The sequence below is a fragment of the Perca fluviatilis genome, chromosome 10 (genome assembly GCF_010015445.1).
Source record: "Perca fluviatilis chromosome 10, GENO_Pfluv_1.0, whole genome shotgun sequence".
Classification (NCBI taxonomy): Eukaryota; Metazoa; Chordata; class Actinopteri; order Perciformes; family Percidae; genus Perca; species Perca fluviatilis.
In genome coordinates, this window is record NC_053121.1 from 16,468,320 (window position 1) to 16,481,612 (window position 13,293).

The 13,293-nt window shown below is 41.5% G+C and overlaps 1 protein-coding gene across 2 annotated transcripts; it reads left to right on the forward strand.

The window, feature by feature from the left end:
- Positions 1-613: 613 nt before the first annotated feature.
- Positions 614-12,873, forward strand: mtnr1c (melatonin receptor 1C). 2 transcript variants are annotated; one of them, XM_039814008.1, is made up of 3 exons: positions 1,445-1,575; positions 2,050-2,095; positions 11,164-12,873. In XM_039814008.1, exons 2-3 carry the CDS (start codon positions 2,083-2,085, stop codon positions 12,036-12,038), a joined length of 888 nt encoding a protein of 295 aa, XP_039669942.1. In that variant the 5' UTR covers positions 1,445-1,575; positions 2,050-2,082; the 3' UTR covers positions 12,039-12,873. The 2 variants fall into 2 exon arrangements, with proteins under 2 accessions (XP_039669941.1, XP_039669942.1); XM_039814007.1 differs by lacking the exon at positions 2,050-2,095 and having other exon boundaries at positions 614-1,575.
- Positions 12,874-13,293: the final 420 nt, after the last annotated feature.

The window sequence follows — 13,293 nt, forward strand, 5'->3', positions numbered from 1 at the left end:
TGTTATTTTAACATAAATACAAATAAAAATGTATCAAAAAGTATTTTTAATAGAACATTTATTGTAAAAAGAACCTTATTAGAACATTAACATCTACAACATATGTGTTGTTGTGTGTTTCTGTGTGTGCGTGCATGCATGTGTGTGTGAACCTCGGTGGTTCACATGCATGAGTGGCAACATGACAACATGAACTGACAATATGAACTGTGTGTGTGTGTGTGTGTGTGTGTGTGTGTGTGTGTGTGTGTGTGTGTGTGTGTGTGTGTGTGTGTGTGTGTGTGTGTGTGTGAGTGGGTATACATGTGTGTATATGTGTGTGTGTGTGTGTGTCTGTATGTGTGTGTGTGTGTGCGTGTGTGTATGTGAGTGGGTGTACGTGTGGGTGTTTCTGTGTGAGAGTGTATGCATGTGTGTGTGTGTGAGCCTTGGTGGTCACATGCACAAGTGGCAACATGATAACATGAACTGATAACATGAACTGTGTGAGTTTGTGTGTGTGTGTGTGTGTGTGTGTGTGTGCGCGCGCGCATGTGTAGAATGGGCACACAAGCACAGGAAAGTTGTAGGCGTGTGTGTATGGAGATACCTTTCATCTCCTGGATGAAAATTATGAAGGATAGCATAAGGTCTTGAGGCATTCTGATTAATAATGCCATATTTATGGTACAGGGAATGTGTAAATCGGTCATTTTTGATCGGAGCAGTGTTAGAAGGTTAAGAAATCTGCAAGTTGTAAAAGGTTGCTGTTAGGCTACAATATCCTTGGCACTAAGGTCCACAAATACGCATTCAGTGTTGTTGTTATTGAATGCGACTGGTACAGAGAAGAGGGTCAGGAAGCACAGATTGCACACTATTTATAGTTTGGAAACAGCTCACGTTCTTAGCTGACTGGCAGATTTTTTTTTTTTTATCAAGCGCTTCAAGCCTGGATGCAGAAATAATTGACACACAAATATAATCTTTATATTAATATGATAAAAAGCCATCACGAGACTCAACGTTGCCATACGAGCCTCGCACCCTGAGAATTTCCATTACGCACAGGAGAGCGCTCACATGCCTTCTGGACGAGCCCTAGAAAGGAGCAGCGCGCAGGGAGAGCCTTGGTGACGGCAGTGAAACACGAGCTCCTGGCATAATTTATCACCGTTGAAATTAACTTCTTAGATTTCCATGCATGCATGCATACAATCTATTAATATTATATTATCATGTCATGGTTCGCGTCTTCCTTCCAGTGCTCCACAGATGGAGCAGGAGTGTCAAAAAGTTCAAGACTCCCTCCAGTAAAGTCCTTTTGAATTTTTGGTCTGAATATATTTTCAGCTGAACATTGGAGCATTCCCACCATGGCCGCAGCACCCTGAGGGGAGATGGATTTAGAGGTGAAGGATGAGAACGGGTCGAGTTGTGTCTCCCGGAATGAGAGCGAGCGAGGACTGAGCGCTTCCTCCGCCGGAGTGTCCACTGCGCTGGCCAGCGTGCTGATCTTCACCATCGTGGTAGACATCCTGGGCAATGTCCTCGTCATCTTGTCCGTGTACAGGAACAAAAAGCTCAGAAATGCAGGTGAGCGATAAAGAGACGATAAAGTGTCGATTTTTGGAATAGACGCAAGGTAGGATATACTGTATGCTGATGGAAATAAATATGTGACAAGTTAGGGACAAGCAGACACACGAAAAATATTTTTTTTTTTTATCGAAATGAATGTGAAAGAATTTTATTATTTCAGAAAAAAAAATCAGTTTGACAAGTGACTCTTTAATCAGTCACATCTGCTCAAAGCCAAAAGGACAAATCTCTGTCTCAATGACCTACAGCACTGTCTGTGGGTTGCCTTGTTTTCCTCTCTTCATTCATAACTACAATTATGTAATATAACGTGTAGCTGTGACCTATTTGCTTGACAATCTACAGCTGCTATCTAAAGTGAGCTTCCAGTATCAGTGTGATGGAGTTTCCTCAGCTTTGCCTTTACTGCCTTCATGTTTCTTCATAAGTGATAACCCCCATGGCTTTATCCTTGGTTCTCCATCCCAGATGGATCACATATATCAGGACCTGTAGTGTCCCATGGGCAGCCAAGGTGAGAGACGCTGTTCTATAGCTTCAATGCCCTTTTGTACAAATTTTCTTATGTTGAACTCAACCTCATATTTTGTTGTGCATTTGAAGCAGAAAGCACTGTGAAGATGAATAAGATATTTATCATGTTTCTTTCTTGGCAAATATGCCATCATCATTTAATTGAACCCTTTACTTTGTAGCCTGTAGTTGTCTCAAATGGCCAATGTTCCTGTCATTTCCATTGCCTTGCACTAATTTAGAAAAATAGTCCGTAAATTGTTTCTTTTAAGTCTTTATGTCTGTATGGTGGGGAGGGCCGTCATATTTTGCGATGCAGATTGTGTGTGTTGCTGTCCATTTCCTTAAATTAAAACAGATAATCTAAAGTAGTGTCAAAGGAAATTTTCAAAGAAACAGTAACAGGGCAGTCTCAGCAATAAACATGTATTGAAGACCTGCAGGGTTTATGACACAAGAAGCATTCGTAAAAAAAAACACAATGCATATTTTATTTTCAAGACACAGAAATTCTAAAAAAGAGCGCATTTTAATTATACAATCAAACCTCGTGATTTTTTTTTCTTAGAGCAGAACACTAAGATGTTTCTTCCAGAGAACGAAAATAGAATAAAGAGTTTAAAAAGTCAGGAAAGCCTTCTGCTGAGGCAAAAGACTAAACTCAGTGATCACAACATGGTGCTAATGAGTACATGAGAATCAGGCAACGGGATTAGGTCAGCAAGTGTTTGGAATAATGGGCTTTTAATTACAATTTCAAATACATTACATAACACATCCAATGTGTTCCTGTGCCAAAAGCAGTTTGGCAAGGAGTTTAGGAGCCTGGAGAATAATTTCATTATCTGGATTGCAAAAATGCCACAGTCGACTGGTCTCAAACAAGAGGGCAAGAGTAAATGGCCAGTACAAAAGTATTCTCCATGCTGGTGGACTATAGACACTGTGCTGATTACTGACCTAATGTGACCATTATCCTTCTGTAATTGGATGGAGTGACCGACCAAGTCACACGAGAGTCCTTGCCAGTGTTGTGGTGTCCTTTTGGTTTGCGTGAGTGAGTAGAAACCTGAAACTCCAGCACATCTTAAGTGTGTCCTTAGGCGACTGAAATTGTTACCGCTGTTCGCCTATCATCAATCTCCTCTCAGTTCTTAACAAGCTATTTATAGATTTGGCTCACTTTGAATCAATGTTTAATTGTACAGAGTTTTCCCTTAAGGAAAGCATGGACACAGCTAGAGAACGACAAACAGCTGTAGGGAAGATCTGACCGCCATCGAAATCAATTTCTGTGATAGATGGCTGCTTTGTGAAGGGGTTATAGGTGCAGTAACATACAATAACACCTTTGGGCCCACAAACTGACTCGTGAGTGATATACTGAGGTATGATGTATAATTTACAGTGAGTAAAGACATATTTAGTTGAATCTGGTGTGGCAGGCAGACTGCTGAAAACGTCCCATCTCTTCTCTCCATCCCACACTATTCAGACTGCTGGTTAGCTTCCTCATTGCAGCAGCACCTTTCCGCTCTGCTTCACTTCAATTCGCCCACTTGCCTCCACATATCCCTCCGCTATCCACCACTCAACCCCCAAAAACACACATGCATGTGCGCACATTTGGTAGATGCTGGTATATCTTCGGATTTGTCTATAATATCATATCATATTTGTATTTGGAGAGAACTGGTACCATATGTTCCATATTGTCAAAGGTTTGCAGGTTCTCTCAAGCGTGCAAATGTAATATAATCTATCCAGTGAATCTTCAAAGGGTAAAACGTGGCACTATACAACTGCCAATGGGGTGTTAACACTAGAGTTTCCCACTGGGGTTAACCAAACTAAAAATACACTCTTAAAATGCACTCATGAGAGAGATGTAGAGGAAGAAAACGATGATGGGGAGCAGATGGAGGCAAATAACAAAAGAATGAGCTTAACTGTGTGTGTGTGTGTGTGTGTGTGTGTGTGTGTGTGTGTGTGTGTGTGTGTGTGTGTGTGTGTGTGTGTGTGTATGTGTGTGTGTGTGTGTGTGTGTGTGTGTGTGTGTGTGTGTGTGTGTGTGTGTGTGTGTGTTTGTGCAGCTTGAACCTCCATTTAAGGAGCTGTGGGTTGCGGGGTGTGTAAGAATGGGAGATTGCATTTTGTTAAATCATGCACCGCATCCTCTCAGTCACTCTGCAGTCATGAATAAAACCTGAAAACCCGAGTGTCCAGAGGGGGTTAATTGAGTCAGTGGACTTAGTGAGTCAAACCAGAAGCCAATTTAAAATGACAGCACAGATCCACGGGGAATATCACTTAGCACACTACATTAAACATGCCTTCTTTTCCCGACAACAAAATTATTTGACTAAACCACACCAAGAAAAGCTAAATGCACTGTTATGTTGACATTACATCCAATCTCTCCTCGGCTGTTCTGTTTAAAATTTGCATTTAATTCACCATCATCCTCGTATTTCAGGGATTGCGCCTAACGAGTGAAACCTTGTTGGACCAGACGCTGCTTTGTGTCCTGATGGTCTGATTTCTCTCAGGGCCAGTGAGTCTTATTTTCTCAGACATAAAGGATCTAATGGGTAGATGGCCTTTGATGATGATGACAATGGTGTTTTGGCCGGACTCATAGCGGGCTGCATCACCAAAAGGCAGCTTGCGTCAGTTTAATGTTAAACTTCTTCGAAACAATTCTCTGGCCCCTTGAACACGAGTTCATGAAGTAGTCACAACTAATTTATCAGTGCTAATGTCCTTGCCGAAAGGTTATTGTTGCTTATTTATGATAACGTGACTGACTAACTCGAATGTGATCTAATTTTTGAAACACACTCGTAGTAATAAGCCTCACGTTACTGACTTACAGCCGGAACCGAACGATGCCGACCCTCCTACACATTTTTATGAATTCATCTGTCTTTCTAAATATAGCTAGGGTGAATCAAGGCGTAGTATATCATGTTTGAGATTCACATGTGTACACAGACATGGAACTCCTCCGATTGAAGATCGACTCTGCTTTTGTTTTGTCTTTTGGACTGTTTATCTATTGTACTTACATCTTTATTATGTACCTATTCTTGCTCCAGCATTACTAATTTTTTTGCTATTCAGAAGTATTCAGCTGGAAAAAAACAATATGCCATAAATACGTTGCATACCATGTCTATTTTAATGCATGTGTAGGTTTATATGCTGGGTGGGAGGCAGTTTCTGTCCAATATATTTTTGAATATGCTGCAGCCTGGTGGGTGCTGCATGATTCTGGTGAAAAATGTCTTATTTCAGTCACGCAGAGCTGAATAGTTGCCTCTTGTACAGTTTTGATTCATGTCTTGTGACAGTCAAAGAGAAGGAGACACACCGGGGGAATCCACGGGGTGGTCCCTTCACTCTCGGGAGGCACACACTTTAAAGCAGGATCAGTTGACTTGATGCCGAGTTTCACTTGGCTGACAGTTGTGTGAGAGTGTACTGTAAGATCAGATTCTAATTACAGAGGCAATTTCAGAGAAGATAAAGGCTGCAGGTCAGCTGTCTCTGACGGCATGTAACCAATCAGCATTAAGCTCTATTCAACTCACACCCGTTGATAATAATAGCTCCCAAAGATGTCAGCAGGCACGACTCTATTCTGGTATCCAGGCGTGAGAATATCTGTGTTGGTCGGCCGTGTTACACCAAAAAAAACAAAAAACGTTTTGAGTCCAGTGAGGGGGTTTGGGCGTGATGAGCATCAGTGTGTCAAAGTTGGTTAATTAAACACCGTTTGTCCAATGTTTTAATAATGAATGCCAACAAAACTAAGAGTCATCTGGCCGCTTCACAGCAATCCTCTCCGCTGTGTTTTAGCACTTACCTCATGCTCTTGATGATAAGGGGGAGAGAGGGTTCAGCCAGAGAGAGCTAAAGGCTGTAGCATGCCCTCTCCAGCCAGCGCACATGAAAACACTGAGCCCCATGCTGTCAGCGAGGAATCAAACCTCTGCACAATGTCAAATGCACACAGCGAGTACTGTGAGCGTCACAAATACAATCTGACAGATTTGCCCACTGAGCTGACTCGAGGATGAAGAACAAATGCATTTATTTTTATCTCAGTAGGGTCGCAGAGATGGCTCGTGCTGTTTTAGTAACTTGGAAATAGACTCTCTCTGAGTACCTATGCCAGTTCTGTGGAAAAACACGAGATCAACATTTGATTTTCTTCGACAAAATTTAAATCATAAATGTCCCCAAGTTAGGAAACTATAGAAATAAAATGACATGATTATAATGTTGTATGTTCTTTGTTATTTTCTTTATTGCCACATTTGATGAATCAAGTTCAGGCGATTAAATTAAAATTAGACATGGGGTGACTCTGGGGTGCTGGGATTGTAATAAGCTTTGAACGCAGAGGATTGATGGCCAACATGTGTTTTAAATCCACTCCCATCATATCTGCCAATCAACCCTGTTGATTCAGCTGTTGTGAGCAAGAGCCTTGCGCGTTCACATTTCAACTTCAGAAGGTAGTTTATGTTGTATCAACCCTGAAATCACTCCAATGTCTGACACAAAATGTTGTCAAAATGAGGCACATTACATATAATCCTTTACTGATTATTTACAGGAAGGATACATGTTTATATTCTAACCCGTGATGTAAACTGGCTAAAAGTTGATCATGACAAGTAGTATGTAATCATGTTTTTGGACTGGTTTATTTGTATCAGCTTGATGCTACTCGCTACATAATTATATGATAAAGAGTTTTATCTGTTAAAAGCTGGGTAAACTGTATATAATGGTGGCACTGGGTTTATTTGAGCAAAATCTCCACTTCATCACAAATCTTTACTGTAAATTGTGTAGCTCGCACACACAATCCACCCTTTATTGCACGTCTACTCAAAACGTATGGGAAGCTAATGCGTCTCAATTCAATTGAATTGCGGCTCCACTGTAATGCATATTCTTATTATCTATCATCTTGTCTGACACAACATTACAATTTGATATATTGTTATATTCTCCCCCACCAAGAACAGCTGCACTGTAACAATATTAAACGTCATTTTCTCTGATTCATGTCTTCTGAGGAGCTCCAGTGTCACATAACCAACAGCTAAGACCTCAGGAGGACAGGAACTTGTTTGGATGTAATAGGACACTAAAATCACCCATGCCATGGTTTCTTTGTGCTTAAACTCACTGTTCGCCTGTGTTCCCCAGAGGCAAGGAAGCTTTAAAACAAAACCGCTTGATTTGAGCATTTTATGGGAATGGACCTGCCAAATATATTAGCCTGACCATACAATGAATCTCTTGTTTCTGGGACTAAATAGATTTGTGGGTTGTGTGTTGGGAAACAAATTCATAGTTTATATCAAGTCGGATACTTTCATTAGTACACTAACATGTAGAACACTGTGTACACTATGTACTTACTTGCCTAGTGCGTGAATTTCAACAGGGTAGTGTTGTCTCCAGAGGTGGAAAAAGTACTAAAATCATACCTCTCACTCTGAACTCTGTTCAAAACTTGAGAGCCCTGCTAAAATATTGTACTCAAGTAAAAGTACCAATACTTTGATGAAATATTACTCAAGTACAAGTGAAATTACCTAACTGAAAAATTACTCAAGTAAAAGTAATAAGTAGTTCATTTAAAATGTACTTTAAGTAAAATTTACTTAGCTACATAAAGAAAAACTGTTATACAGGGCGGGGGGGATCTCTCCCATGTAGTGAAAATAGGACAAGGGGTCAGAAATGCAAAACTATTTTGTTTTTAATTAAAGAAAAAACAATAAACATGTATAAACATCTATACAAATGTATACACATGTAATAACAACATCACACATGTCACACATGACAGTAGATGTATGTAAATTCATTTAGACAGTGTCCTACATACGTTGTCCTACGGGTTGCTAATGCTATACAAAAATTTGCAATGCCACGAAAAATGTGTGCTAATTGGCAATTTGCTATTAGTCATGAAAACTTTGTTTGAAGTACCAATGCACAAATACTTACCAAAATATGCGTCCGCAGATTAGATGTGGAGTTATTGAATGCTGCCAGTTCAGTCACCTTTGGCAGGCACATCTGGCATTGCATGATGATACCATTGGCTCTCTTGAATTTAAATGAAAAATCTTTCAAATGTGGCCAAGGATTTTCGTCGTTTTGGGCAGCAGATTTCGATGTTTCAGCTAGCATTTCTGCTGAAACAGTCTCTGAACCGTCGCTGCTCGCCTGATCCACCTCCACCTCGTTCTCAATCTCCTACAGAGAGACTTGGCGCCTGGTAGGCAGCCTAGATGCTGATCATTCCTCACTGTAGTGGTTCCGGGCGCAATTCTTTTTCTTCCTTTCGGTTTTCTTTTTTTTTTTTTACTCAGTAACGGATGGGATTTGTAACGTAGCTGTTATTGGTTGATAAGTCAGAAATGATGTTGGGAGACTTCAAAGATGACGACCAGTCCGATGAGTTCAAATCAAATGCAGCTTTATTCAAACAGTGAACAAACACAACCGTGAGCATACAGAAGTGTCTGCCCAGGGTTGACTAACATGAACATCAAAATGGATCCTTTTTAAACTCTTTTTGTCCTCACACAGTCCAAGCTATCTATTTTAGTGGAACAGTTGCTTTCAAACCGCACCTTTTATGGCCGATGCTCCTAATAGATTCTCACATTCCAGGCTCCAATTCCTCTGTGTGAAGGTTGTACCCAAACTCATAATAGATTCACACATTCTAAGCTAGGGTTTTCTGTGAGACAATGTCACCTTAAAACTGACCCGTCCATAGAAACTCCTTAGAATAGATGAGATACATTCGAACACCTGCATGCACAAATACCAAACCTATCAGTAGCGAAATACAAAACTTCACTCAAAACGTAATCAAGTACATTTTAAATTACCGATTTTAAAAACTACTTGAAAAATACAAAATACACAACAGAACTACTCATACAGTAACGTGAGTAAATCTATTTTGTTACTTTCCACCTCTGGTTGTCCCAAACCGCACACACAGCTTCCTCGGGTGAGAAGTGTCTAGCGTTGCATGCACAACTTTTTGACTGTTATGAGTGCAGCATACGGGTACTCATAGTGCACTACATTTTACCATACTTACTGTACATATACTATATATACAAATATACTAACATAATCAGTGTCAACACACTTATGCACTCAAAATAGCAAGTTTAGATACGGAGGTATGCAATTTGAGACAGCATGAGAGTCAACAGCCATGCTAGCAGCTCTATCTTGCTCACGAATATAATGCTAACATACTGTAGCAGGTTTAATATTTACCATCCTCGCTAATGTCTAATGTCGCAAATGTCCATAATTACAAAATACAGCTGAGGCTTTAGTTTTGCAGGTATTAAACCAAAATATTGGACAAATTCAAAGGTTGACCTGATGATGATGCTAGATTAAATGAGAAAGTCAAAGCCACAATTATTACTTATTCATTGTCATGAAACAAGTGGATCACAATTGTTTTTGTGATTCGTATCCTTTCATCTACTGGCTTGACTTCTGTGAGTTAATTTTGAAAGCAGTTACTAGCGCTCGGGAAAGTGACACGAAGCAGGGTTCAATTCACAATGTTCTAAAGGTTTAATGAGATACACAAGAATATATACATTTTCTAACAAACCATTCACTTCGATGATGTGAGAGTAGATAGATAAGAAAGAGGCGCCACAGGGAAAGGAGGATTGGTGCAAGGTTGGTTCACGCAGATAAATCTTCAGGATGGAATGTAGCAGATGAATACCTGTACATCATAGTAATCCATCCAAGAGATCTTTCACTCAAAACTATAAATGTGAACCTCATGGTGGCACTAAAGGAAAAGTCACAGGATCACCAAAGTCACTGGGATTCATCCTCTAGGTACCATGACTATCTGTACTAAATGGCATGGCAATCCACCCAATGTTGAGACATTTCAGTTTGGACCAAAGTGGTGGACTGACCGACCAACAGAGAACCATGGCCATCCATATTTATATAGCACTTTGAAAAGTGCTATATACATAAAAATGTATTAATTATTATTAGTGCTGTCAGTTAAACGCGTTATTAACGGCGTTAACGCAAACCCATTTTAACGGCGTAAATGTTTTTGGCCTAGCAAATTTTGTAGTTTTTTTCACATGCTGTTGCAGCAACTAGTAACGTTAGAAAAACTACAACACCACACTGGATCTAGCTAGACCGGAAACAAAACAACAGGCACGCCACACACACTTGTTTGTGCTTGTGAGCCGGCCAAAGACTAGTAGGCTAACGTTACGTTTTGAGTGGAAGGCGAGCACGAGACGCCAAAATGGATGCCAATAAGATTCTGAATGGAAAGTTGCCAAATGGTTCCATTGACAAGACCAAAGTGATCTGTGTGTTTTGTCGTTGTGAACTGAGCTGTCATCCCAGCACGTCCAGTCTGTAAATACCACTTGATGGCCAAGCACACAGCTGATGCGAATTCTCCGCCCCCTCGTCAAAGCCAAGCGACAAAGCACAAAGCAAGCCAATCCACTTTTCCATGTTGATAAGAGCATTAAAATGAGAAAAAATAATGGGACAAAAAGAAATCAAGAGACATTTAGAATAGATAAAAATATGCGATTGATTAATGATTAATTGTGAGTTAACTATGACATTAATGTGATTAATCATGATTAAATATTTTAATCGTTTGACAGCACTAATTATTATTATTATAGAAATAAAATAAATGAAATGTTGTTAGTTTTTAAAACAGTTCGTGTGAGGAAAAAATGGTGTTGCAACACTGAGAGAGCTGTGACAATAAAGCATGTGTCTGGATCCATATCGCTGTAGGGGAGAGGACATGGTAAAAGCCTCGCCAAAATGAGCCACAGCGGGCACAATCAAGCTGCTCTTTTATGATGGTAAAACACAGTTGTACCTCCAGTGACCCAGTTTATTTTAACCCGGAGCCGAAAGTGAAAAGGGAATGCTAGTTTGGGTCATGTTTTGTTCTGTTATCTAAACCTCTTTCTGTTTCTCCAGGCAACATCTTTGTGGTAAGTTTATCCGTAGCAGACCTGGTGGTGGCGTTGTACCCTTACCCTCTGGTCCTGATAGCCATCTTCAACAATGACTGGACCATGGGCGACCTGCACTGCCAGGCCAGCGGCTTCATCATGGGCCTAAGCGTCATCGGCTCCATCTTCAACATCACGGCCATCGCCATCAACCGGTACTGCTACATCTGCCACAGCCTCCACTACGACCGCCTGTACAGCCTGAGGAACACCTGCTGCTACCTTGGCCTCACCTGGCTGCTCACCGCCCTCGCCACTGTGCCCAACTTCTTTGTCGGCTCTCTGCAGTACGACCCTCGCATCTACTCCTGCACCTTCGCCCAGACGGTCAGCTCATACTACACCATCTCAGTGGTGATTATTCACTTTCTGATCCCGCTGCTGGTGGTGTCCTACTGCTACATGAGGATATGGGTGCTGGTGATTCAAGTCAAACATCGGGTTAAACCAGACCAAGGGACCAAACTCAAACCTAGTGATGTGAGGAACTTCCTTACTATGTTTATGGTGTTTGTGTTGTTTGCAGTGTGCTGGGCTCCACTGAACCTCATAGGCCTGGCTGTAGCTATAAATCCCACAAAGGTTGAGCCATACATACCTGAGTGGCTCTTTGTCACAAGCTACTTTATGGCGTACTTCAACAGCTGCCTCAACGCCGTCATATATGGACTACTAAACCAAAACTTCCGTAAGGAATACAAGACAATCCTCCTTTCTCTTTGCATCCCTCGTTTGCTCCTCATGGAGACCTCCAGGTGTGCCACAGAGGGACTGAAGAGTAAGCCTTCTCCAGCTGTAACCAACAACAACAACAACAACGTAGCAGAGATAAATGTATGAACTTAATGTTTCACTGGGAAACTCAGATTCAGTTTCTCTGGAGCCTCATTGTGAACGTGTGCCATGATTTATTCAGTGCCTTGTCACAAGATGTGTTTCGTTTTCCAGTTGTAAAGATGTAATTGTGTTAAGAGGACAGTGCTACACATGTACAGTGTCAGACACTGTTCCCTCATGTAGAGAGAACAAAAATGAATTGTATCCCCGCTACATTGCGCTCCTTGGTGACCCTGCACTCTATTTAAAGACAGACCATCTGGTTCACAAGCAAGAAAACAAACAGGTAACTTGTCACCAAAAGAACATTCAGACCATGGAGGGCATGGAGGTCTTTAATACAACGAGCAGAGCCGTCGCAGGGGGGGTGCGAGGCATTGTGCCAACTTAACGTGCGAGGCCCTGCTCATTGACATACACCGTGATCCATGCGCAAGAATCACTGTCAACCCGCGGGGACTGCCATTATTCAGACAGCTATATAGTCATATCTTGAGTGTGTGTGTATGTGTGTGTGTGTATATTCTGGTCTGTCTTGCTGTGTGCACGTCTTAAGTGTGGACGTACGGCCTCTGTCAATGTTGCTGAAACACGTGCCAAAATAGATGATGAAAAGCATTGTCACAGAGATAGTTGTATTTGTATTTTGATATTAAGAGTAGAGATGCACCAATTGACCGGCCGGTGACCGGAATTGGCCGATTTTCACATGACCGGCCATGACCAGCGACCTGCCGGTCAGTCTGACATATGCCGATTTTATGCCGGTCAAATGCACTCGGGCGCCGCATGATTAACATCGCGCAACATGAGCGCACCGCCGCTCAATCAGCTGTTTATGAAATGTCATAAAGTTGTAACTACGGCTCTCCAGAGCCGTCTGCTCTACTGATCTCAGGCGAACAGTCAGCCGCTCTCTCTCTCCCCTCTGAGGCTGAACAACTGGAACATGAAAACCGCACTCACGCGGGTCCCGTGAAATTTGACAGCTACAGTTTATCGGAAAATAGCGTTGGGCACACTGACTTTGATTAATTTACTGTTGATCAGACCCCAGCTGAGACAAGAAGCTAAAGTTAGCGAACGCTGCGGTCCCTCTGACGCCCCCCCTGCAACAAAAGAAAAAATGTACGTATTAACGTTACTGTTTAAAACACTTTCCAGGTTAGTGGGGATGCATACCGCTCAAAACCAACATTAAAAACATAGTAATCTTCGCCCAGCGTTTAGTTTTGTTGCTAAACTGTGTGTAAAATGA